This window comes from Nycticebus coucang, chromosome 22 (genome assembly GCF_027406575.1).
Source record: "Nycticebus coucang isolate mNycCou1 chromosome 22, mNycCou1.pri, whole genome shotgun sequence".
In the NCBI taxonomy this organism is placed as follows: domain Eukaryota; kingdom Metazoa; phylum Chordata; class Mammalia; order Primates; family Lorisidae; genus Nycticebus; species Nycticebus coucang.
This window is the reverse complement of record NC_069801.1, coordinates 42,889,971-42,914,996: the sequence shown is the minus strand read 5'-3', so window position 1 is coordinate 42,914,996 and position 25,026 is coordinate 42,889,971. Positions and strand designations below refer to the sequence as shown.

Below are 25,026 nucleotides of genomic sequence, written 5' to 3'. Positions count from 1 at the left end.
TCAGATGAGAAAACTAAGATCCAGAGAGGAGAAGTGACTTCCCAGTATCACACAGCAAGCCAGTGGCAGAGCCAAGACTTCGACCTAGTCTCCAACCTCTCAGTCTGGGGCTCTTTTTCCTCTGCTTCACCTGGGGGACTGAACTGAAAGATAGCAGCTGGAGGCAAGAGGCAGGAGGCTGCAGCCCTACACAAACCAGAGATCACAAGGCCAGCAAGTCAGAAGTGTTTATTGAGTCCCTCACCCTACTCCCCATCTTGGGATGATCTGAGGAGTCCATTTATTAAGCACCCACACAGAGGGACCACAAAGAAAAGGAACGTGGTAGTTTCCAAGGGGAGGAGATAGGAGGTTAGAAGTTAGGGGCATTGGGAGATCTAGGTGTGGATCTAGGAAGAGCTCTAGGAAAAGGAGTGGCCTGTCATTTGGCGCCCCTCTGGTTCTTGACCAAAGTCTCCACCTCCTTCATGAACCGGAGACACAGCTCCTCTTCCCACGGCAAAGCGATGCACTGTACACCCACTGGAAGTCCCACAGATCCTCTCACCGCCTGTCAGGATAGGGGTTCCAGAAACTCAGAGCCCGATTCCTGCTCACAGACCATTTGCCCAGCCCTCCTCATCATCTATGCTGTTCTGGTGATGCCTTAGTCCAAATTTTCCATCCCCATGCTATCTTAAGGCAAAGATGTCCTGGATTTTGGAGTTCTAGGCTTCCTCAGCTCTTAGTGAAACCTGAAAAGATTGTTGTAATTTTATTTATATATAGTTTTCCAGGGTTAATATGTAAAATTTGCTCCCTGTGCAGAATGCTGACTAAAACGATGAAATATAAAGCTGAGTGTCCACTCAATGTTCACAGCAAGGGAAACAAGAATGTGCAAATCCCTGACCAGAGCTTGATTATACCTATGCACTGAAAACATTGCCTTTACCCAAACACAGGCCCAGGAACATGGGGGCTGAGCCTGAGTCTTTCCCTACCATGAAATCCAAATATACTTATAGGAATTCAAATATGTTTTAATTGCTTTATAATGATGATACCACGTATCATATAAGCCCTTATTTGCCTTAATCTCTGGAGCCAGATTGCCTGACTTCAAGACCTCATTCTTTCACTCCAATTGGCTGTGTGGCTTTGGTCCAGTCTCTTAGTCTGCATGTGCCTCCATTTTCCTCATTTATAAAACCTCACAGGAGGCTCAGTGCCTGTGGCTCAAGTGGCTAAGGCGCCAGCCACATACACCTGAGCTGGCAGGTTCAAATCCAGCCCAGCCCACCAAACAACAATGACGGCTGCAACCAAAAAAATAGCTGGGCATTGTGGCAGGCACCTGTAGTCCCAGCTACTTGGGAGGCAGAGGCAGGAGAATCGCTTGAGCCCAGGAGTTGGAGGTTGCTGTGAGCTGTGATGCCACAGCACTCTACCCAGGGTGACAGCTTGAGGCTCTGTCTCCAAAAAAAAAAAACCTCACAGGAGAGTTATGGGATTTAATATTTATATACAACACTTTAAACAGCTCCTAGTACAGAGTAAGAACTCAGCACACATGAGATCATGTCATTACTGTTATTTTCTCAGAATCCAGGTCAGAAGTTCTGCTGGATAACTCTAGGGCTAAAATCAATTTCCAGAAAAAGACCCTTAATGTCTGACTCAAGACACATGAATACTTTTCACAGTTAATTTCTTTCCCTTTCTCCTCTCTCTCACCAAAGTCCCGGGTATTATTTTAGGCCCTATAGTTAAATAAGCCCATGGTACTACTTTTTATGAAACCACCTATGAATTAGTAATAGTAGCATTTAGTAAACATTTCCTACACACAAAGCCTTATGCTAATTGTTTCACTCTCTTTTTCAGTTTTATAAACCTTTATAACAATCCTGCAAGGTAGCTTGGCGTTCTATTTGTTTTCTTTTTGTTTTTGTTTTTTGAAACAGAGTCTCACTCTATTGCGGAGGCTAGAGTACCCTCACAGCAACTTCAAACTCCTGGGTTCAGGCCATCCTCCTGCCTCAGCCTCTCTAATAGCTGGGACTCCAGGCACCCTCTATAACGCCTTGCTAATTTTCTATTTTACCCAGAGATGGAGTCACGCTCTTGCGCAGACTGGTTTCAAACTACTGAGCTCAAGTAATTCACCTGCCTCAGCCTCCCAGAGTGCTAGGATTACAGGCGTGAGCCACGGTGCCTGGCCTAAAATAGCTACCTTTTTTTTTTTAATTTTCCTGGCAAAAAATTGCTGAGCCCTGAGAGAGGCATTGTTCAGTCTGGGTGCACACAGTAAGGTACTAACCAGGAACTTTTGCCCTGCTCCACCCTCTTTGCTTCTGGGATCAATTTTCCCTACTGAAATGCCCTGAAGACCACTGCTTTGCAAAGCTTTCTCCCCTGACAAGGGTAGGACTGACATGGAGGTCAAATGGTGAGCCCTCAGGGGTGGGATGAAACTGCAGCGAAAGTGATAAACCACCAGCGCCACCCTACGATCTCCACCCCGGTCCCCCACCCACAGCCGGCCCCAGCTCGGACTGATGGAGAATCAACCCTGGTTTGTTCCCCCCGTGGGAGAGGCGTGGAGAAGGAAACTGACCTCCTGGAAATTTTTGTCAGCGCTATCTCCGTAGTAGCCCTTGTAGAAGGCCAGTTCCTCCTCATCCTGTGATGTCACGGTAGTGACAGGCACCACGCCCACGGGAAAATCCAGAGTGTTGTACAGGTTCATGTAGGAGACGCTCTCTAAGGGAAAGATCCAGATAAGCGCAGGACGTCAGCCCCGGGAAGACGCGGCGGGGAAGAACGCAGGTGGGCGCCCCTGCCGGGCCTGCTGGCAACCGCAGCCCTCCCGCTCGGACTCGCCGGAGTCTCGGCGAGACGGTGGCGGGAAGAGCGGAAGCGTCACTGCAGAAGCCTTGCCCAGTACCAGGCACTGTTCTGGCCTCTGCACATTGCTGATTCCTTGAGTCTTCTCCACCCCTTTGCTGTGGGATAACTATTCCCTGTGGACAAATGAGGACATCTAGGAGGCAGACGAGCTAGGTATGTTTTCTTTTTCTTTTCTTTTCTTTTTTTTTTTTTTGAGACAGTCTCACTGTGTCACCCTCAGTAGAGTGCCTTGACGTCACAACTCACAGCAACCGCTAACTCTTGGGCTTAAGTGATTCTCTTGCCTCAGCCTCCCAAGTACCCTGTTTCCCCGAAAACAAGACAGTGTCTTATTTTAAGGTGGGCTCCCAAAGATGCGCTAGGTCTTATTTTCAGGGGACAGCTTATCTGTCCTTGTAAGTAGGTCTTATTTTCAGAGGATGTCTTATTTTTGGGAAAACAGGGACTACAGGCTCCTGCCACAATGCCTGACTATTTTTTTGTTGCAGTTGGTTTAGCCGTTCCAGGCCTGGTTGGAACCCGCCACCCTCCGTGTATGTGGCCGCTGTAACCACTGTGCTACCAGCCCTGAGCCTAGTTATGTTTTCTAAGGCTACACAGCCAGTGGGTGGCAGAGGACTCAGACCTCCTGTGTACTTGACTCTGAGGTGGGAGGTGTGCACTATCATCCTGAGCTGAAAAGACAGGTCTTCTACAGCAGCCGCAGAGATAGCCAGGTATGGAGTGTGCCTTTGGCCTGCCACTGTGGGGACACTCAGAAAGACACATTTTTAAGGTCAGGGGAAAGGAGTACAGGATTGGGGTTGGAACTGGGTTCCATCTGCATTGCACAGTACCTCTGAGACCAGAACTTGTACATGAAGCCTGGAGGTGCCTCCGATACTGTCCGAGCCTGAGGCTAGGCTGAAGACATCAGCAGAGATCATGTTAAGAGTAAATGCATGTGCTAATGCACAAAAGCCTCATACCTTTTGATTCCATTTATATGAAATTCTAGAAAAGGCAAAATAATAGTGACAAAAAGCAGATGACTGGTTGCAGGGGGGTAAGGGAAAAGTGAACTGCAAAGGGACATGAGAAAAAATTAGGAGTGGTGGAAATATACATTCTATCAATTCTAAGAATTTATTCTATATTTCTGATTATAATAGTGATTATACAACTGTATACATTTGTCAAAATTCACCAAATTATACACTTGAAATCAATGAAAAAAAGTATTTTTTTGAGACAGTCTCACTTTGTCACCCTTGGTAGAGTGCTATAGCGTCATAGCTCACAGCACCCTCAAACTCCTGGGCTTAAGTGATTCTTTTACCTCAGCCTCTCGAGTAGCTGGTACTACAGGCGCCTGCCACAACCCCTGGCTATTTTTAGAGATGAGGTCTCGCTCTGGCTCAGGCTAGTCTCAAACCTGTGAGTTCAAGCAAGCCATCTACCTCAGCTTCCCAAGTGCTGGGATTACAGGTGTGAGGCACCACACCCGGCCCTGAAGTTTAGTGTGTATAAATTATACCTCAATAGGCTTGACACCTGTAGCACAGTGGTTATGGTGCCAGCCACATACACCAAGGCTGGCAGGGTCAAACCCAGCCCCAGACAGCTAAACAACAATGACAACTGCAACAAAAAATAGTTGGACAGGCACATGTCCCAGCTACTTGGGAGGCTGAGGCAAGAGAATTGCTTAAGCCCAAGAGTTTGAGGTTGCTGTGAGCTGTGATGTCACAGCACTCTACCGAGGGCAATAAAGTGAGACCCTGTCTCAAAAAAAAAAAAAAAAATTATACTGGGTGGCGCCTGTGGCTCAAAGGAGTAGGGTGCCAGCCCCATATACCGGAGGTGGTAGGTTCAAGCCCAGCCCCAGCCAAAAACTACAAAAAAAGAGAAAATTATATCTCAATAAGAGTTCATTTAAAAAGTAAATGGAAATTCAGAGTGATTGCTAACAAGATTCTTTTGGGGGTAATGGAAATGTTCCAGAACTAGATAGGGATGGTGGTTGCATGACACTCTGAAATACTAAAAACCATTGAATTGAACACTGTTTTTTTTAGAGACAGAGTCTCACTTTGTCACCCTCAGTAGAGTGCTATGGCATCACAGCTCACAGCAACCTCCAGCTCTTGGGCTTAGCTGATTCTCTTGTCTCAGCATCCCGAGTAGCTGGGACTACAGGTGCCTGCCACAACACCTGGCTCTTTTTTTGTTTCAGTTTGGCTGGGGCCGGGTTCAAACCCACCACCCTCAGTATATGGGGCCAGCGCCCTACTCACTTAGTCACAGGTGCCGCCCTGAATTGTACACTTTTAAGTGGTGTTATCTGACTTTTATCTCAATTAAGAGATTTTTTTTTAAGTGAATGGAGAAGCTCGGCTCAGTAGCACAGTGGTTATGGCACTGGCCACATGCACCAAGGCTGGCAGGTTCGAACCTGGCCTGGGCCAGCTAGATGATGACAACTGCAACAACAAAAGAAAAAATAGCCGGGCATTGTGGCAGGTGCCTGTAGTCCCACCTACTTGGGAGGCTGAGGGAAGAGAATCACTTGAGCCCAAGAGTTTGAGGTTGCTGTGAGCTGTGACGCCACAGCACTCTACCGAGGGCAACATAATGAGACTGTGTTTCAAAAAAAGTGAATGGAGAGTGGCCAGGCACAATGATTCATGCCCATAATCCTAGCACTCTGGGAGGCCGAGGCAGGCAGGCTGATGCCATAGCACACTGGCTTGGGCAACAGAGTGAAACTCTGTCTTGAAAAAAAAAAAGTGAATGGAGACTGAAGTATATGGATTGCTTGAGCTCAGGAGTTCAAGACTAGCCTTAGCAAGAGTGAGATGCCATCTCTACCAAAAATAGAAAAAACTAACTGGACATCATGGCGGGCACGTGTTGTCCCAGCTACTCAGGAGGCTGAGGCAAAGAGGAATTCTTTTTTTTTTTATTGTTAAATCATAGCTGTGTACATTTATGCAATCAAGGGGTACAATGTGCTCGTTTCATATACAATCTGAAATATTCTTATCAAACTGTTCAACGTAGCCTTCATGGCATTTTCTTAGAGGAATTCTTGAGCTCAAGAGTTTGAGATTGCTGTCAGCTATGATGATGCCACAGCACTCTACCCAGGGCAATAGAGTGAGACTCTGTCTCGAAAAAAAAAAAAAAAAAGTGAATGGAGACAAAGGTTAACGCAAGAGCAGGTGGGGCAGGACTCAGGAATCCTGGACTCCTAATCTCAACCCCATGGGAGCTAGTGCCTTCTCACCTGATATTTTGCCAGGATAGCCTATATAAAAAGCAGGGTCCAGAGCTGGTGCCAACAGCACGTCCAGGTCCAAGGATCTCCACTTGGCTATGAACTCTTGCTGATAGTCCTGAGGAATAGGGAAAGGTGAGAGGGAGGACCACTAGGGCTCACTATCTGCCATCTAAGGTCAGGTGCTGCCAGGCAGAGCTGGGTTACACACCAGGAAGCACTCTCAGGCTATGAGCTTCAGACTGAGATAGCTGGGGAGGGTCAGAGTCTTCCTAGGGACTTAGGTGAAAGGATAGGAAGCAGGATCTCAGGCAGTAATGATTTGAGGACAATGCTCAGGAAGATGGACTATGCAGGTCCAGCTGGGCCTCCAGGCAAGCCAGGCTCTGACCTCTATCTGGCCATTCATGTCACTACCCAGGTCTCTGTGGCCCCAGCTCTAGCAGTCCCTCAAGTCTTCCCAGGAACACTTCACCTCCACTGCTGTGTGCTGCTCCCACAGTTTCTTAGGTGTCCTGGGAAAATGAGGAAGACTCTGAAGAATTCAAAGGTTAACATGGAAGGGTCTCCTTTTATACAAATAGGGATGTGAGGCTCAGCGCCTGTGGCTCAAGCGGCTAAGGCACCAGCCACATACACCTGAGCTGGCGGGTTCGAATCCAGCCCGGGGCCCACCAAACAACAATGACGGCTGCAACCAAAAAATAGCCGGGCATTGTGGCAGGCACCTGTAGTCCCAGCTACTTGGGAGGCAGAGACAGGAGACTCGCTTGAGCCCAGGAGTTTGAGGTTGCTGTGAGCTATGATGCCACAGCACTCTACCCAGGGCAACAGCTTGAGGCTCTGTCTCAAAAAAAAAAAAAATAGGGATGTGATGCTGATGGCCTCTGTGCAAGGCTGCAAATCATCTCATGGTCTAGGACTGACCCTGAGTCTTATCCCCCATCCAAGACACCTGGCCCGCCTAAGCTCCCCAAGAACTCACCTCCTCTAGTCAACCTCCCCACTTCACCAGCCACAGGGACTCATGTGGCTCCCGAAAAGACCATAGGCTTCCTCTAATCTGTGAGGCACCTGGTTAGCCCTCAGGCCATTTGACCCAGTTACACCAGTAATTGAACTGGCCAAGCCCAACAGCAAACCCAAACCCAAACCCGAATCTCCTTGAAACTTCATCTCTAACCCTAACTCTAGCCCCACTCCAGTCCCAACCTTAATTCCACCCTTGAATCCAAGTCTATCTTCACCTAACTCAGACCAACTCCAAAACCAGCCAAAACTTAACCTCAGCTTCAGCCCCAACCTTTACCTCAACCTGACCCCAATTCTAGCCTTGACTCAGATCTTAACTCCAAATCAAATCCTAGCCCTTAACCAGCTCCAATCCCACCACCAATTAAAAGTCTCAATCTAGGCTTAGGGCCCGTAGCACAGTGGTTAGGGCACCAGCCACATACACTGAGGCTGCCGAGTTCAAGCCCAACCTGGGCCAGCTGAATCAACAATGACAACTACAACCAAAAAATAGCCAGGCGCTGTGGTGGGCACCTGTAGTCCCAGCTATTTGGGAGGCTGAGGCAAGAGAATCGCTTAAGCCCAAGAGTTTGAGGTTGCTGTGAGCTGTGACGTCACAGCACTCTACTGAGGGCAACATAGTGAGACTGTCTAAAAAAAAAAAATCTGGGCGGCACCTGTGGCTCAGTGAGTAGGGCACCAGCCTCATACGCCAAGGGTGGCGGGTTCGAACCTGGCCCCGGCCAAACTGAAACAAAAAAAAAATAGTCAGGCGTTGTGGCGGGTGCTGAAACAAAAAATAATAGTCAGGCGTTGTGGCGAGTGCCTGTAGTCCCAGCTGCTGGGGAGGCTGAGGCAAGAGAATCACCTAAGCCCAGGAGTTGGAGGTTGCTGTAAGCTGTGATGCCATGGCACTCTACTGAGGGCAGTAAAGTGAGACTCTGTCTCTAAAAAAAAAAAGTCTCAATCTAGTCCTAACATTAATCATGGTACTAAAATCTAACTAGATTCCAAAATCTAAATAGTCCTCCCTCAGGTGGACACCACCTCTAGTCACATGCCTCTCAGTTCCTACCACTGTATGGACATTCTTTGTGGGCCACAGCTGGATCTGAGGAGACTCACCCCACACCACGCATCTCTTCAAAATTCTGTGTAGCTCGGGGATCCTAGAGGTGGAATGAGAAGAGAAGACCACCTTCAGAACCCACAGGGAAACAGCCAGCCTACCCAGATCGGCAGTCCAGGAAGGGCACACCTGCTCAGCACACTGGCTTGGAGCCCTCTGCTCCTCAACAAGCCCTGAGCTTCCTCTTATCTCCCCCTGCTATAAATCCCCTTCACCCTGGGGAGCCTCCTCTCTGGAGCCCCTCTCTCTCTTTTAGCCACATCTCCCTCTTTTACTTCTTCTTCTTCCTGTTGAAGCCCTCTCTGAACCACCCTCACCCTTTGCGAGCCCCCCACCCTCCCTGAGTCTCTTTCTCTCTCAGGACCGCCCCCTTGCTGGATCCCCTCCCCGGCAGAAACCCTCCCTGTATGCAGTCCGCACTCACTGTATACTTCAGGATCTTGGCCAAGAAACACTTGAGAGAGTCTGGCATGCGGAGCAGGCTGACCATCCCCTTTATGCTGGGGTCCACAATGTCCCCCTCTCTGAGGAGCCAGTCACATATTGGGTCTGTTACAGCCTTTCAGCCCTCACCCACCCACACAACAGGAGCCATGCAACTTCCCCCCCACAGACAAAAGGGAGATCAGACCTGGAGAAGTGTGTCTGCTCCAGCCCCAACCCTGAGATGTGAGCATCCTAAAGATGGGACCTGAGTGGGTGACTTGCTGCATAAGGTCACACTGTTAGCCAAGTCCTCTCTTAGGGCTCGGGTTGGCTCCATCCCCCCACCCCAATCCCATTTCAAGGCCTGACAGATGACGTACAGCTTCTGCAGCAGGGTGGCCCCTCCATCAGCATACAGACCCCCCATGTACAGGTGTTTGATGGCATACTCTACACGGGGGATGGAGAAGGGGATGACCTGGAGAGAGAGAGGCGAAGTCAGAGGCTGAAGCTTCTCTTCATCCCCCACGTTTTAAAGGGTGATGCTACACTACCCCACTCATCTTCATCCACCTCAGCTCCTCGGCATGGCATGGGAGGCCTGTGTGGCCCGACCCTGTCTTGCCATAACCACATAGATGTGACAGAATTAGAGCAGCCCTCACTTCCTGCATGCTTCACTGGATCCAGTCAGTGTGCCAAGTGCTTGGCCTGTGGAACCTCATTTACTCTTCACAGCTACCCCATATGGTTGAAAACTGAGACTCAGGGAGGTTTAGACACTGACCCAAGGTCACGAAGTAAGTGTGTGGTCAACCAGCCATTCTCAAAGGGGAGGTGGAGCCAGGACAAGTCATTGGAAGCAGGGAAGGTGGGGTTGGGCTGAGAGTGGGGATTTTCAAGACAGAGAGCTCCTCACAGCAATTTGATGGAGGCAATGGAGAACCCAGGGTCAAGGAATTAAAAGAGTGGGTCCCTATGTCTCTACCACTAAGGGGAGAAGGCACAAACCTTAAAGCCTTCTATACAGGGTAGGGCTCACCCTGTCCCTACCTTCACTTCATTAATCTTCTCCAGGAAGCTCAGGGAAAACCCAATTGTATAAGCAGCCCAAACTTAGATAGAGCCTCCTTCATCGCCTGGGATGGCCCAGCTTAGCATGCTCATACCAGTCCAACCTCTCTCCTCACCAGTGCTAGGTGAGCCTACCTGGTGTCCTGCATCTTGGAGCAGTCTAGAGGTGAGTTGCACAGCCCTGGCCATGCTAGGGGATGGCTGGGTATAGCCGTCTGACTCGTAATAGCCAATTCGAAGAGGCCGCTTGCTGGAGTATACCTAGGGTCACAAGGGGCTCAGAGGGGAGACTCGGCTGGGGACAAGGTGGCCCCAGTGTCTCAGGAGCCAGATTTATAAGGCAGAGCCTTAGGCCATAGCTGTCCTCACCCGTGGGAAATCCACATGGACCCCCCAAGAGCCTCTCTTCAGGCCCTAAGTGCTCTGGAGAAACTCCTGGAAGAATTAGAAATGAATGGGGAGATGGATGATTGGGTGGATGGAGTGAATACATAGATAGATATGACAGATTCGTGAATGGGTGAGTGGATGCATGTATGAGACAGTAGGTGTGTGGGCAGAGGGTTGAATGTCTAAGTGGGTAGATGAATGAATGAATGGTGGGAGTTAAATAGGTGGGTGAGTAAGTAGATGAATAGACACCAATACCTTTTAAGCTAAAGAACTGTTAGAAAAGGATAAAGATGGAAAGATCAATGGGGGCAAATAAAGGGTGGCACACAATAACTTCAGGTTCATAATGAATGCTAGGATGGTGCAAGGGATAAGATGGACAGACTGTGGTGTGGCAGACAGACACTCTGCCCTATGGAGAGGGTTCTGGAGTCAGAGAGGGCAGGGCTCAAGGCCAGCCTTGCCAATTACTAACTGTGTGGTCATGTCATTGAGTCGTTTCACTTCCCGTCAGTTTCCTCATCTGGAGATGAGAACAGCAGTGCTCATCCTTCAGAGTGAGTGTTAGGATGAAACACAAAGAGCCAGGCACACAATTGGTACAAATACATGTTGTTGAATGAATTAATAAATAAATAAAGGGTGCTAGAGCTGGAAGAGCCTGGAGCCATCTTCCAGTCTAACCTCTCTGTTGTACTGATGGGGAGGCTGAGGCCCAGAGAGGAGACCTGACTTGGCCAGAGTTACCTAGAAGGTTAAGAGCTCAGCTTAACTAGATACCAGGCTCTCTGAAGCATGCCTGCTGAATATTCTGCCTGGTGTGTTGGGTCTCTCTTCAAAGGCAATTATAGCTATGGCTCCAGATAGCCAAGAGGCCGAAGCAGCTGGTATCCAGCAGAGGCAGGAGACAAACAGAACTGAGCATGTGGGCTCCCTGCTCACTGCACCCCAGGGTGGGAAAGGAGGTCTTTGTAGGAGATGGTAAGGTGCAGGCAGGCAAGTGAGGAATGACAGGAGGGGAGGAGAAGGAGCCCCCACGTCTGCCCCCAGAACTGGCTCACCTCTTCCCTAAAGGTCAGGGGAGGGACAGTGGGGTCCAGATGGTGCATATTCTCATTTAGCAAGGCTCTCAGGCACAGCGCCAAGCTCTCCACATCCCGGGCCATGGGACCAGCCGTTGTGGTCACTGCATGGGGAGGAGAGGTGGGGAGACACCTAGCATTCTTTCTGCTCTGGAGATCCCTACTGCCAGGCCTCAAAGTGCTATGACCAGGGTCAAAAAAAAAAAAAAAGGCCCTGGTGCCATCCTCGACAGAGGTGAGGACAGGTGGCATTGGTAGACTGACCACAGCAACTCTGGTGCCTGATGAGAGAATCTGACCTGGGACAGAGTATCAAGAGGCCAGCAGGAGAGATTAAAGCTACATAGTAGGAAACCCTTCACAGTGGGGCAAGGGCCACTGGACTAAGGGAAGCCAGGTGGGAGCTATGTGTCTCCTCTCCCAGATAGCACCTATGGGGCTGAGTGTAACATTCTTATAAGAAAGGCTAGCAGGTTTGCCTTTGAGTGAGTGTGGCCACAGGCACAGGCGGAGACTTACCTGATTTCTTGCCCTTGACAGCAGAGGCAATTCCAGAGTAGCTGCAAAACCCCACCCACCCGGAGCCAAGATCAGCATCTGAAGAGAGGGACCTGGGTGCCAGGAGGCTTGAGCACCCAGTCAGTGCACTCCCCCAGGATCCAGCCCACTGCAACCTTCCATGTCTCTCTACTGTCCACAGAATGAAGTCTGATCCCTTTGTCCTTCGAGGCTCACCAGTTTCCCCTTTGAGCTTTTCCACACATGCATATCGCTGCAGGCCAAGCAAGCAGCTCTCAGCCTTGCAACCTTCTAGATTCCACCCAACTCTGCCTGTTCAGCCTTCAAAACCTAGCTCAAATGCTGCCTCCTCCAAGAATCCTTCTCATCCTTTGCCCTCCTTCTGAAGTGTAGGCTTTTAATAAATCTCTGTTAAAGAAAATGTCAGCTTCATCTTGTGTGTTCCCACAAGCTTTGACCCCTCTGGGAGCCCTGATCATTTTCTGACTAAGCCATTTGGGTGTCTAAGAACACAGCAGGGGCAAGGGCTGGGTATGAAAATACTCTGTGTTGGCTCCACGCCTGTGGCTCAAGCAGCTAAGGCGCCAGCCACATACACCTGAGCTGGCGGGTTTAAATCCAGCCCGGGCCCACCAAACAATGACGGCTGCAACCAAAAAATAGCTGGGCGTTGTGGCGGGCGCCTATAGTCCCAGCTACTTGGGAAGCAGAGGCAGGAGAATCACTTGAGCCCAGGAATTGGAGGTTGCTGTGAGCTGTGATACGACAGCACTCTACCCAGGGGGACAGCTTGAGGCTCTGTCTCAAAAAAAAAAAAAAAAGTGCTCTGTGTCTTCAGTATAGGGACCATAGTATGAGTATTCAAAGTGTGGTTCAAAGAAGAATGGATCCATGCATGCGTGGATAAAGAGATAATGGAAATATGAATGGATAGATGGGTTGACGTAGGATAGATACAAAAGTAGATGGATGGATAGAAATATGGATGCATGAATGGATGGATGGAGGAATGTATGTTTTCCAAGGGCTGAGATATTTATCCATTTTGTTCACTGATGTATCCCAAGTAGCTAGTACCCAAACAGCTGTATTTCTGGCACAGAGTAAGCACTCAGTGAAAATTTGCTAAATAAATCATATAGCAGATAAATTATAAAATGGATTGATGGAAGACTGAGATGATGACTGCATGGGTAGTTAAATGACTGAAGGATGGATACATGGGCAAAAATGAACAGATGGATGAATGAATAAAAGAAAGCATAGGCGGGTACAAATCTAGCTGTACAAAATAATGAATTAATGAAGTGATGAATTAAGAATTGAGTGGAAGGTCTGTTTCACTGCTACCTGTATAAGACATGGTATGCTTAGCTGTGATAGGCAGGAGTTATTCAAAGCCCTACTACCTTCACTCACTTTCCCCAGTAGTGAGCTAAGTGGGTAAAAAGTGATGGTAGGAACAGGCTCCTCTCCTCCCTCCACCCCTAGTTTCTCCAGGCTGGGCTGAGCCCATTCTGTCATCTCCATCCATGAGTACCTGAGGCGGTTTCCTGTGGTCCGGAAGCCACAGACACCACAAAAGCCGGCTGGTATGCGAGTGCTGCCACCTGTGTCGGTACCCATGCCCAGGATGGACCCCCTCTCTGCCAGTAGAGCTGCTTCACCCCCTGAGGAGCCCCCAGGAGTCTTCTTTAAGTTCAAGGGATTCAGTGTCTGGCCAAAGATAGGGTTACTGCAGTCGTAGCTACGGGAAGTGAAGAAAAGGGTGAAAGCCTGACTGAGGCGGCCTTCCCCTCCCCACTGGGGACCAACTACCCTCCAGAATCAACTCTAGGGCTCCTTTGGCTCTGTGAGTGTCTCCCTAAGGCTGAGACCTCCGGGTCCCCTTCCAGCTGGGGGGAGGGGAAGGGGCTGCTGCTGCTGCTGGAAAGACCAAGATCAGACACCAGCCACGACTCCTAAAATAAGAACCGAGAAGCCCACAGCTCTGCAGCCAGAGCGATACACTAAAGGCTGAGTAGGGGGAGAGAAAATTCCGGATGAGAATACTTAAAGAAGCCAGGATAGAATGGAGATGTAACTTTACAGAAACTTGGAGCTCAAAGGACCCTTAGAGACCCTGGAATCAGTCTAGCCTCATTGTAGAATGAGGACACCCAGGCCCGGAGGGCAGAAAGGACTAGCCCAAGAACCCCAGCTCTTGAAATCTGCATGACAAGCCCCCACCTCAGTCTCTGCCTAGGATCAGGGCTCTAAAGAGCAGCTTCAGCCCTGGGCCTAGCCCAATTCCAGCTCCCTGCCTGCCTGCTTCACAGACCTTAACAGCGTCTGCGGGATGTTGGTCTTAACAAAGGGAATGGCTCCCTGGGCCTTGAACAGCTGCACAATGACCCCGTCCTTGGCCGCTGGCTTCTCCAGGAACTGAGCCAGGCCACACGTGGAGTCATGGCCCTGCAGAAAAGGAAAGTCACCTCCAGCCAGTAGGGGTCAGGCTGAATCACCTTCCCGGCAGACTCCAGTCCCAGTCTGGCTCCACTTACATACGCTCTTATACCCTTGCAAACACATACACTGTACTACAAGGATGCTCTGGTGGCAGAAGAGCACTGGTGAAGTCTTAACTGCTGGGTTCAAACCCCAGTTTGCCACCTTCTAACTGTGCATCTTTGGTTAAGTAACTTGCCCAGTGTCACACACTTAGATGCTCAAAGGCTCAGGGCCGTGTGCACACACACACACATCCACATACACATGTGCACACCTCAAGGCTCACCTTGCAGTCATAGGTGTCCTTGAGGCTTATAGGGACCCCATAGAGAAGGCCTCGCTCACTCTTCTTAAGCTTCTTCAGGGCCTGCAGCTGCTCCTCACATTCCCCCAGGAAATCGGTCAGGCAATTCACCTCCTGGTGTACCTTCAGTGCCTGAGTCGCATTGAAGAGAGCAGACCAGGGCCTCAGGGAGGCCAGGGCCGGAACAGGGCACTCAGACACCTGGCCCCTCCTGCCACCTTGAGGAGACTGAGATGTGCCCCCCATCCTGGTCAGTGGCAGAACCACAGAGTCACACCTGCCTCTCAACTCCTCTTAAGTAGAAAAATGGCAAATGACATCCCCGATTCCAAACCAGGTATATCCTGACCCCTGACCCACACCTGCTCTAAGTAGCTACAGAGGACGCTCTCCAGACTCAGCTCTTCAGCCCGTAGTTTCTGGGCCAGCTTTGCCAGGGGAAGCTCCAGGATTGACTCAGAGTCCATGTCTGGCTCCTGTGGAGATGAGGGAGGGTGGACAGATATCAAAGACAGATTATTCAGGCCCACTCCCAGACAGTCCACACCACAGGCCCGTGTTTCACTGGATGCTCAGCTGAGCACACATGTGGGGCCACACATGTCCCTGTGCTCATTCTTAGAACTAAAAGCATCTTTTGATCTGTCTCCAGGTGGATGTGAAAGCTCTTCAGGGGCACAGATGTTCGTTTCTGTCTCTGTCCCCCAGATCCTAGCCCAAGGCTTTGGCTCAGGTCAAACGTCATAAGGGTCACAGTTGGAGTGGGAGTGACTCCATATGCAGTATCTTGGGACTGGGGGTCATGGAAGTAAAATTCAGCTCTGTGTGGCTTATTTCCAAGGGGCATCCCAGGCATCCCCCTTCTTCCTCTCCAGTCCTCCCACCCTGCTGATCCCACCCTAGTGGAGGGCAAGAATCTAACCCATCCCTGACCACACCACTGGTCCACCAGGGCACCTGGGGCAGGTCCCTGCCCCTCCCAGGGCCTACGCCCCCTGTGGGAGGAAAGACTAGGAGGCAGGCTTGAGTCAGCCCTGCTGACAAGCCCCTTAGCTGCCTTGGAGCCCCGTCCCTCAGGGTGTGAGGGGAAGCTGATACCAGCCCTCAGGACTGCTGTCCTACCAAGCACAACATGATGAGGGCCTCGCAGGCGCTCAGAAAGGCAAAGTTCTCTTCCTTCCTCTCCTCAGTCCTGTTTGAGACCCTTGACACCTCCAAGCTGGAGTGAGAGCTGGGTGGGAAGATGGCATGGTGGGCTTTTCTTGGTCCTGGAGAGAAGTGTGCAGACAAGGAAATTTCCCTGAAAAGCTAGGGGATCCCTGGCTCCATCTCTCTTCTTTCACTCCTTAAAGCACCCAGTCTGACATCTGTCCTGCCCACTCCACTGAGCCCCTTCTCCCCAAGGGCATCAAGACTTCTTGACTACTAAATCTCGTGGGTTCCTGTCAGTCCTTACCTTACTCTCCTCAACAGAGTCTGACTCTCTCCTTCCAGAAACCCTCTAACGCCCTGACTCTTCCTGGCTTCCTCCTACCTGCGATGGCTCCTCAGTCTCCTAAAATGTTGATGTTCTTCAGGCCTTGGCCTTTCCTCTCCTTGCCTTTCCATACTCCCCGGATGACCTTAGCAGCCAAATATACCCAAAGACAGGCAGTTTATCTGTTTCAACAACTCAGGCCTCTCTTCTGCCATACTTCAGACCCACTCACCCACCCAAATATCCATGCACTCCCCAGGACTCATCCTTTTTCTGCCAAATCTGTGCTTCTTGAAATTCCCAACTGGTGATAATCACATCACCATAGCAACAAACCTCAGAATCATCCTAGACTCCTCCCTCATATCCAAGGTATGATAACAGTCATAATAACTAACACGTAATCACCCATAGTGTGTATTATAACACTTAACATGTGCCAGGCCCCATTGCAAGCATTTTTACATAACTCATATTATTCCTTGAATAACCCTAGGAGGCAGGTCATATTATTTTCTCATTTTACAGCAGAAGACGACACTGAGACACAGAAAACTGTTTGCCCAAGGACACATAACTAGTAAGTGGTAGAGTCTGGATCCAAACCCAGGCAGTCTGGCTCCAGTGACCATGCTCTTAGCCACAAAAACTGCCTCCAAGTGACCCTGCTCCATCCTATCTCCCACCGCTGACTCCTCACTCCACTCCCCACCTATCTAGGATCTTTTCCATCTCTCAGTCAACTCAAGGGCCTCACTGGCCTTCCTGCCTCGGTCTCTAACCCTCCAGCTCAACCTCTGCCTGCAGCCTGCTCAATCCTTTTGAGATCTTATAAAACCAAATCTAAGGAATAGGTCCCAGTTGCTCTCAGGATAATATTGCAACACCATTCTCATCAGCACAGCTTGTGAACACATGAGTCCATATTTAGATGCATGTGATCCCCATTGACTGAGTGCTCAGAGTGTCACTGCATGGCCAGGAGTCCTATCAAGTCCTGTACTACACCATTTCATTGATTCTCGCAAAAACCCTTGACTCATTGCCCTTATTACCCTTTCCTTAGTGAAGGCTGCTGAGATGCAGAGATCTAACACTCTTGCCCAAGGCCATAAAGGTAGAGGAGCCTAAGCTTAAATCCTGATCATCAATACCTTAACCACTACCCTCTGATGGTGCTCAGGGTTTGAAGCTTTTCAGCAAAGCACTTCCTGAGTGCCAGGCACTGCCTGAGGCTCTTCCTCTGTTTGGGTCCAGCCTGCCTGCCTTTCGGCACACCCTCCCCCATCATCCACGCTGCTCAAGCCACACTGCCCAATTTCTCTACCTGCTTCGCCTCAGCCGAGAGCTCCCCAGCCCCTGTGCCATGAGGGTTTTCAGGAGGGCCCAGACACAGAAAACTGGGACAGGGCTAGGAAGCCCCTGTTAGTAGTCAATGGCTAAATTATTAAAACATTTCTGAGACTCTTGGCAAAAAGCTGCTCCAGTGGGCACCCCCACCACGCTGGTTGTCCTAGTCCTTCCCCAAGATTCTGCACAGTCCAGCAAGTAAAGAGTTAATGCTCAGGACTTTGAATGGGGGGGGGGGGCTCGAAGCCTATGCTCATCTCTTGCCCTGCCCACTCTAACCCTAAGGAGCCCCAGCAGGGCCTGCCAGAGACCATCCCAGCACTCACTAGTCCACAGGTACACATGGAAACTTCAGGGACCACCTCATGCCAGCCGCCATTTCTGTCTACCTGGAAAGATGACATACTCATAGGCAAGTTCACAGTGTGTCCATGTGGAACCCTGAAGCTAGGCCTCCCCTGCAGTTGCCCTTGCATGGCCACTTGTGGGAATAGTACCCTCTAGGGGACTTTGTCTCTCAGGGAGGTGAGGAGGGATGGGGAGAACAAGCCTGGGGGTGCTAATGAGGACTACCGCAGGGGTCTGTTGAGACTGTCCCTCTGTCAGGACAGCAGGCACTCCAGTGACTTGGGGGGGCTTTCAAAGACCCAACAAAGCCTTTTCACCAACCGCATTGAGTGTCATTTCCATCAAATTCATTGAAACCAAAAATGCCCCTCATCGTGGACAGCAACATTAGCTCTGTTACCAAAGAGAGAACTATCACTTACATAGTCAATCCTGACTTCACACTTTTTCAACTTTGTGATTGTGTGAAATCAGCATGCATTCAATAGAAAGTGGGGCAAGGCCCTTTTGAGATGCTGGTCAGCAGCAAAGCCACAGCTGTCAGTCAGCCACGTGATCGTGAGGGTAAACAACAGATAGGCTACTGTTTCCCCGGTGATTCTGCCCAACCATAGGCTAATGTTGGTGTTCTGAGCATGTCTGAGGTAGTCTAGCTGGGCTAAACTATGAGGTTCAGTAGGTTAGGTGCAATAAATGCATTTTCAGCTTATAGTATTTTCAACTTACAATGAGTTTATCAGGATGAAACCCTGTGCTAAGTTAAGGAGCATCTGTATAGTGCTTGCTATGTGCCAGGCACCACTGTAAACATGTATTAACTTAGGAGAATACTATAATTACAATCATGCCTGGTCACCTGAGGCTTGAGGGGTTTATAAAACCAAAGATATTTAACAAGCACCTGGGAAATATTAATACTAAATCAATTAAATAAAAATTTTAATGTAAATACTTTTTGTTTTTCAAACTTGGGTGGGAGGAAGCACCCTAAGTATAGAGAAGTCTATGTATCCATGCAGCTGTGGGATGCGGGATGGAGCAGGGGGGGATGATTGTTCTAAACTAAACTATATATTAAATGACATAAGGGCAATATAAGTTGAGGCTCAATTTTTTTTTTTTTTTTTGAGACAGAGTCTCACTCTTTAGACCAGGCTAGATTGCAGAGGCATCAGCCTCACTTGCAGCAACCTCAAACTCTTGGGCTGAAGTGATCCTCCTGCCTCAGCCTCCCCAATTGCTGTGACTATAGTGCCTGCCACAATGCCTGGCTAATTTATTCTATTTTTAGTAGAGATGGAGTCTTCCTCTTGCACAGGCCTGTCTTGTGAGGCTAAGCTCAAGTGATCCTCCAAGGCTCATTTTTTTTTTTTTGAGACAGAGCCTCAAGCTGTCGCCCTGGGTAGAGGGCTGTGACATCACAGCTCACAGCAACCTCCAACTCCTGGGCTCAAGCAATTCTCCTGCCTCCGCCTCCCAAGTAGCTGGGACTACAGGTGCCTGCCACAACACCTGGCTATATTTTTGGTTGCAGCCGTCATTGTTGTTTGGCAGGCCCAGGCTGGATTCAAACCTTCTAGCTCAGGTGTATGTGGCTGGTGCCTTAGCCGCTTGAGCCACAGGCACTGAGCCCCTTCTTTTTTTTTAAGAGACAGAGTCTCATTTTGTCGCCCTTGGTAGAGTGCTGCGGCATCACAGCTCACAGCAACCTCCAGCTTCTTGGGATTAGGTGTTTCTCTTGCCTCAGCCTCCCAGGTAGCTCAGACTACCGCACTCACCACAACACCCAGCTGCTTTTTTGTTGCAGTTTGGCTTGGGGCCAGGTTCGAATCCACCACACTCGGTATATGGGGCCGGTGCCCTACTCACTGAGCCACGGGTGCTGCCTGAAGGCTCATTTTTTTAATCAAATTATTCTAATTTCAAATAATTTGTTGATTTGTAGAATTTGTTGTGGAGATTTTTTTGATATAACTACTATTTTGGGGGGGGTGACAAACAGAGTCTCACTCACTATGTTGTCCTCGGTAGAGTGCTATGGCATCACAGCTCACAGCAACGTCAAACTCTTGGGCTCAAGCGATTCTCTTGCCTCAGCCTTCCAAATAGCTGGGACTACAGGCACCCGCCACAATGCCCCTATTTTTTGTTGCAGTTGTCATTGTTGTGTAGCTGGCCCGGGCCGGGTTCAAACCCGCCAGCCTTGGTGCACGTGGCCTGTGCTATAACCACTGTGCTGTAGGCGCTGAGCCAGATATGACTACCATCTTTTGAAGGAATTCCCTGTATCGTAGAGCTCTCTTGATAAACTGAGAGTCATTAGATGACTTGCAGTCTTATTAAGGAAAGTCTTTCTCTTAATGTAATTCCTTGGGTTGTGTCCTCTCTCAGCATTTGTTAAACCAATAGCAATTACAACAATAATTTTCTAGCTCTTATAATACCAGCTACCATTTTATATAGTTATGCTCATAAATATTCCTGTTATCAATTATGTCATAAACATTGTATTAGAATGTCATAGTAATTTATGTTGACCATAATCAGAAGTTGTGTGACCTGGCCGATCACAGTAGCTCATACTTATAATCCTAGCAATGTGGGAGGCTGGGGTGGGAGGATCCTTTGACCTAAGGAGCTCAAGACCAGCCTAAGCAAGAGGTAGACCCCATCTCTACTAAAAATAGAAAAAATTAGCCAGCTGCTTGGGAGACTGAGGCAGGAGGATCGCTTAAACCCAAGAGTTTGAAGTTGCTGTGAGCTAGACTGATGCCATGGGACTCTAGCATGAGCAACAGTGTGAGACTGTGTCTCAAGGAAAAAAAAAAGAAGTTACGTGACCTGGCATTAAGAGTGGTGCCTGTGGCTCAAGGAGTAGGGCGCCAGCTCCAAATACCAGAGGTGGCAGGTTCAAACCTCGGCCCTGGGCAAAAAAAAAAAAGAAAAAAGAGTGTGGCCTTTCTTTCTGGGCTGCCTATGTTTGAATCCTAACCCTAACATTTATATTTTAAATTCTTCTTCTCTTCCTTAATGTCCTTATCTCTGTGATAGGATAATGATTTAATATAGTATTCTATCAAGTTAATACATGTTTACAGTGGTGCGTGATGTCATGGCGGGCTCAAGCAATTCTCTTGCCTCAGCCTCCCATGTAGCTGGGCTTACAGCTGCCTGTCACAATGCCTGGCTAGTTTTTCTATTTTTAGTTGAGACAGGGTCACACTCTTGCTCAGGCTGGTCTTGAACTCCCGAACTCCAGCAATCCACCCACCTTGGCCTCCCAGAGCGTTAGGATTACAGGCGTGAGCCACCAACCGAATATCATTTTCTATGTGTTCTATGCAACACTGCTTTCTCTCAGGCTTTTCCCTCTCTGGTACTGCCTTTGTTGTTCCCTGCTTCTTTTGGAAAACTCGTACACATCAGGTGAGGCTCAGCTCACACACCGCCTCCCTGTGATGTGTTCCCCACGTGACCTACTCCAGACAAGCCGCGTCCTCCTGCTGTGTCCCACAGCCCCATGGGACTTACCGCACGCTCTGAGCTGCCTCCCAGCATGGATTGCACAGCTCTGCTTCTACAACGCCCCACCCAGCCTGGGCCCATCTTTACAGTTAAAGTCTAGATCAGAAGTCTGATTCATCTTTACAATGGATTTCACAAGCCAGCACAAGGCAAAACCCAGAGAAATCTTGCTAATCTGAACTAAATCCATTTGTTTGATTGAACTATTTGAGGGTTTGATCTATGTCTCAGCCTTCTGCCTCCCCTGCCATATAAATCTGGACACCTGGGGTCCTGAGGGTATCCCTGGAGTAACACTGGTAAGATGCCCAGGGCAAATCTGTATAGCTTTGTTGTGGAAAAAAGCATGCTGCAGTGTGCCAAGAAGCTCTGAGAGGAGGTGGGAGACACCATGGGTGACCTCACAGCCAACCCCTTCCACTCCTCCAGCCCACCAGACACACACACAACCCTGCCAGGTGCCCAGCCCAGCCCAACAGTCTGCATCCCCCAGATGGCCACATGTCCACCAACCAGATGCCTAGACACTGAGCCCCAGCTGACCCTGTACATCAAACAGGCAGCCACATGAACACACTGACCAAACATGCAGACACACACCAGCCACACACATCTAGGTGTGCACACTCCAGCCAGGAACACAGCATACACACATCTGCCAGGCACACGTCCACACAGCCAGACCAGACACACACCCACCATAACACAGTGAGAGGCCAGCAGAAGGCACATGCAGCCAGGCCCTCACCAGCAGGGAAGGAGCTCACCCCACCACCATACACAGATGGGGCCTCTGCTGCACACAGGGATCCTCTCCATCATGCTGGTTCGCCTCAGCAACCCCATTAGCCCAGACTTCCTCGTCATCAACGAGGGAGGGGCACCTGCTCTCTGGGGGCAGATTGATTTATCCAACTAATTAGCCCCAATTAATATTAATACACATTCTCAGCAACAGCAGCAGCTCGAGCAGAGAAGCCTCCCATTGGGGCCATCAATCACTGTCCAGGGGACAGCAGAGGACACTTAGGAACTGCAGAGCACAGGGACAACACCCCAGGCGCTATCCTCAAACGCCACCGCTGGAGGTCCCAGAGGGAGCCTAAGATACCGTGACCCCACCCCTCCTTGGGCAGTTGAAAAGCCCAAAGCCCAGAGAAGGGTGATCACATCCTCCAGGCCACACAGCAAATCCCAGGCTGCATTTGTCTCCATGCCCCTCCTTTACGCCCTTCTCTCCACCACCCCTGGCAGGCTTTGCTAATACACCCACGGCCCAGCCATTCCACCTGCTAATCCCAGCCCGACCAGCTATGGTGACTGTCTTGATGCCTTGAAATATCCCCACTGAGCTGTCAAAGCCACATTTAAGATATACAACTTCCTGGGAAGCCGTCTCTAGCGCCCAGTGCGCTGCACCTACTGGGTACTCAGCAAACATTTTCAAAACTGAATAGGTTAGTGGGGGGGGGTGTAGAGCTGTCTCAGTGGGGTTTAGGGGTGCTCAGGGGCTGAAGGAGGCTTTCCTCCTCCAATTGCCTCCATCGGTTTATTTTAGCTCAACAAATAGCCCAAATGAGCACCCACTACGTTTATAAGCTATATACACTGGCAGCACAGAGAGAAAACACACTGTCCCCCATCTCCAGGAGCTCAGAAGACATGATGAAGGAGAACCACACGAAGAGCCCACGTGGGGTCTGCCCACCAGCTCTCTGTCTCTGAAGGGAGACAGATGGGGCGGGGCCCCATCCTGAGGGGGGGTCTGCCTATTCGGAGGGAGAGCTAAGGGCCATCACTTCTCAGCCTTTTGGCTAAGATCAAGTGGAGAGTTAAGGGCCCCTGGGATCAATGTCTGCTCACTTGTTGCCGGAGACGCTGGGCCAGGGCCTCCATCTGCTGCAGTGCCACTTCCCTCCGCTTCTGTGCCCTGGGAATCTTATTCCGTGCTGGAGGGTGCTGCCATGAAAGCAGGGAAACTCCCAGCAGCACAGCCCCCAGCAGGGCCACCAGGAGCAGTATCACCAAGGAGTATGACAGCCAAGCCATCCCAGGATTCACACGACTTGTGTGGAAGCACCTGCTTCTTCTTTAAGAGCACTTCCTGTTTATATGTCGGGGACGCTGCTAGAGCACCCACCCACATCTAGGGCCCCTGGAGGCGGTGACCATAGCCCGGGGTGTAGCAGGGCTTCCTCCCACCCAGTTCTCACTCTTAACTTATTTCCTGGGACAAAGACTCTTACGCCACCCAGGGGAAGAAGCTTTGACAGAGAGGAGCCTTGAGAGGGGTTCAAGCCTGCAGCTGGTCAGGTGACGTGTCCTTCTCCTTCCCAACCAACTCTCCAGTTCCCCACCATCACCCTGGTCTGACCCTCCAGAGTCACGGATGGAGTTGCTTCTGTGATTTCTGGTTGCTTTAAGGGTAACCCAGCCCCCTTTTGTTTGGCATAAGCAGATACCTGGAGGGGGACCGAACAAGCTGCATTTGCCCAGAGTGGAGGTTCTAGGGAGGCATTTGGGGCCCAGGCAGAACGAAGAGGAAGGGACACCCTCTCCTGTACATCAGGAACAGCAGAGCTCAAAAGGCACTCGCCCTGGGGAGATGATACCGGGAAGTGAGGGCTACTGCAGGCAGTGCCCTGGCCTCACGCCAGCTGGGCTTCTCACTCTCAGCTCCCCAAGCAAGCTAGTATTCTGATCCTGGGGTTCATGCCCTCCCAACTGTTGGTCCTCCTTTCCGGTGGAGAGGAGACAAGGGGTGCAGGGTGGAGGCGACATTCCAAAGGAGTTGCTGGGAAGACATGAGAAAAGGGAAGAGGATGGGCGGCACCTGTGGCTCAGTCGGCAAGGCGCCGGCCCCATATACCGAGGGTGGCGGGTTCAAGCCCGGCCCCGGCCAAACTGGAACCAAAAAATAGCCGGGCGTTGTGGCGGACGCCTGTAGTCCCAGCTACTCGGGAGGCTGAGGCAAGAGAATCGCTTAAGCCCAGGAGTTGGAGGTTGCTGTGAGCTGTGTGAGGCCACGGCACTCTACCGAGGGCCATAAAGTGAGACTCTGTCTCTACCAAAAAGAACAAAATAAAGGGAAGAGGAGAGAGGGGAACTTGGTTTAAGAGCCCTTCCATTCTTCGATGCTGCCATCCAGCCTCTGTCCCAGGGAGAGAAAGGAGCCTCCCAGTCACAGTGACCAGGAGAATGGTGACTCTGCCCCCAAGGCCACTCAGGAGCAGATGTGAAGTCAGCAATTGAGTTGTCATGACCTAGTTGGCAACACTGAGGTCATCTGGCCTGTAACACTCCGCCACTGTCATCTCCAAGGGGCCTCTGGACCTCTCTGTCCTCCTGCCTCTTTCCTGACCTATTTCCTTTAGCAGTCCCCACCCCCATCCCGATTCCTGCAGCTCCCAGGCCTCGCTGCATCTACAACACGCCCTATGCCACCCTGGGCCTTGTCGCCTCACCTTTTCCTGGGTTGCACCCTTCCATTGCCACATACCTCATTTATCTCCTTATCTCAAAAATTACCTTGCTGAGTTGTTTACTTACTCCTGCTTCCCTCCCTAGAAGACAAGTCCCATCAAAGCACAGACCTCATCAGCCTTTTTCAAATCTCCTGGCACATGGCTAGTGCTCACTGATATTTCCTTTTTTTTTTTTGAGACAGTCTCAAGCTGTCACCTTGGGTAGAGTGCTGTGGCATCATAGCTCACAATAACCTCCAACTCTTGGGCTCAAACGATC

General features: G+C 50.2%; 1 protein-coding gene across 2 annotated transcripts; it reads right to left on the bottom strand.

The window, feature by feature from the left end:
* Positions 1-231: 231 nt before the first annotated feature.
* LOC128575606 (fatty-acid amide hydrolase 1-like) lies at positions 232-23,726 on the bottom strand. 2 transcript variants are annotated; one of them, XM_053577389.1, is made up of 15 exons: positions 23,146-23,726; positions 14,945-15,058; positions 14,565-14,714; positions 14,109-14,242; positions 13,329-13,535; positions 11,789-11,829; positions 11,249-11,373; positions 9,930-10,055; positions 9,101-9,198; positions 8,719-8,818; positions 8,291-8,334; positions 6,627-6,666; positions 6,161-6,269; positions 2,600-2,745; positions 232-550 (listed from the first exon to the last, which is right to left on the bottom strand). In XM_053577389.1, the coding sequence occupies exons 1-15, from the start codon at positions 23,329-23,331 to the stop codon at positions 422-424; spliced, it is 1,749 nt and encodes a 582-aa protein (XP_053433364.1). In that variant the 5' UTR covers positions 23,332-23,726; the 3' UTR covers positions 232-421. The 2 variants fall into 2 exon arrangements, with proteins under 2 accessions (XP_053433364.1, XP_053433365.1); XM_053577390.1 differs by lacking the exons at positions 232-550; positions 2,600-2,745; positions 6,627-6,666 and having other exon boundaries at positions 6,160-6,269; positions 8,926-9,198.
* Positions 23,727-25,026: the final 1,300 nt, after the last annotated feature.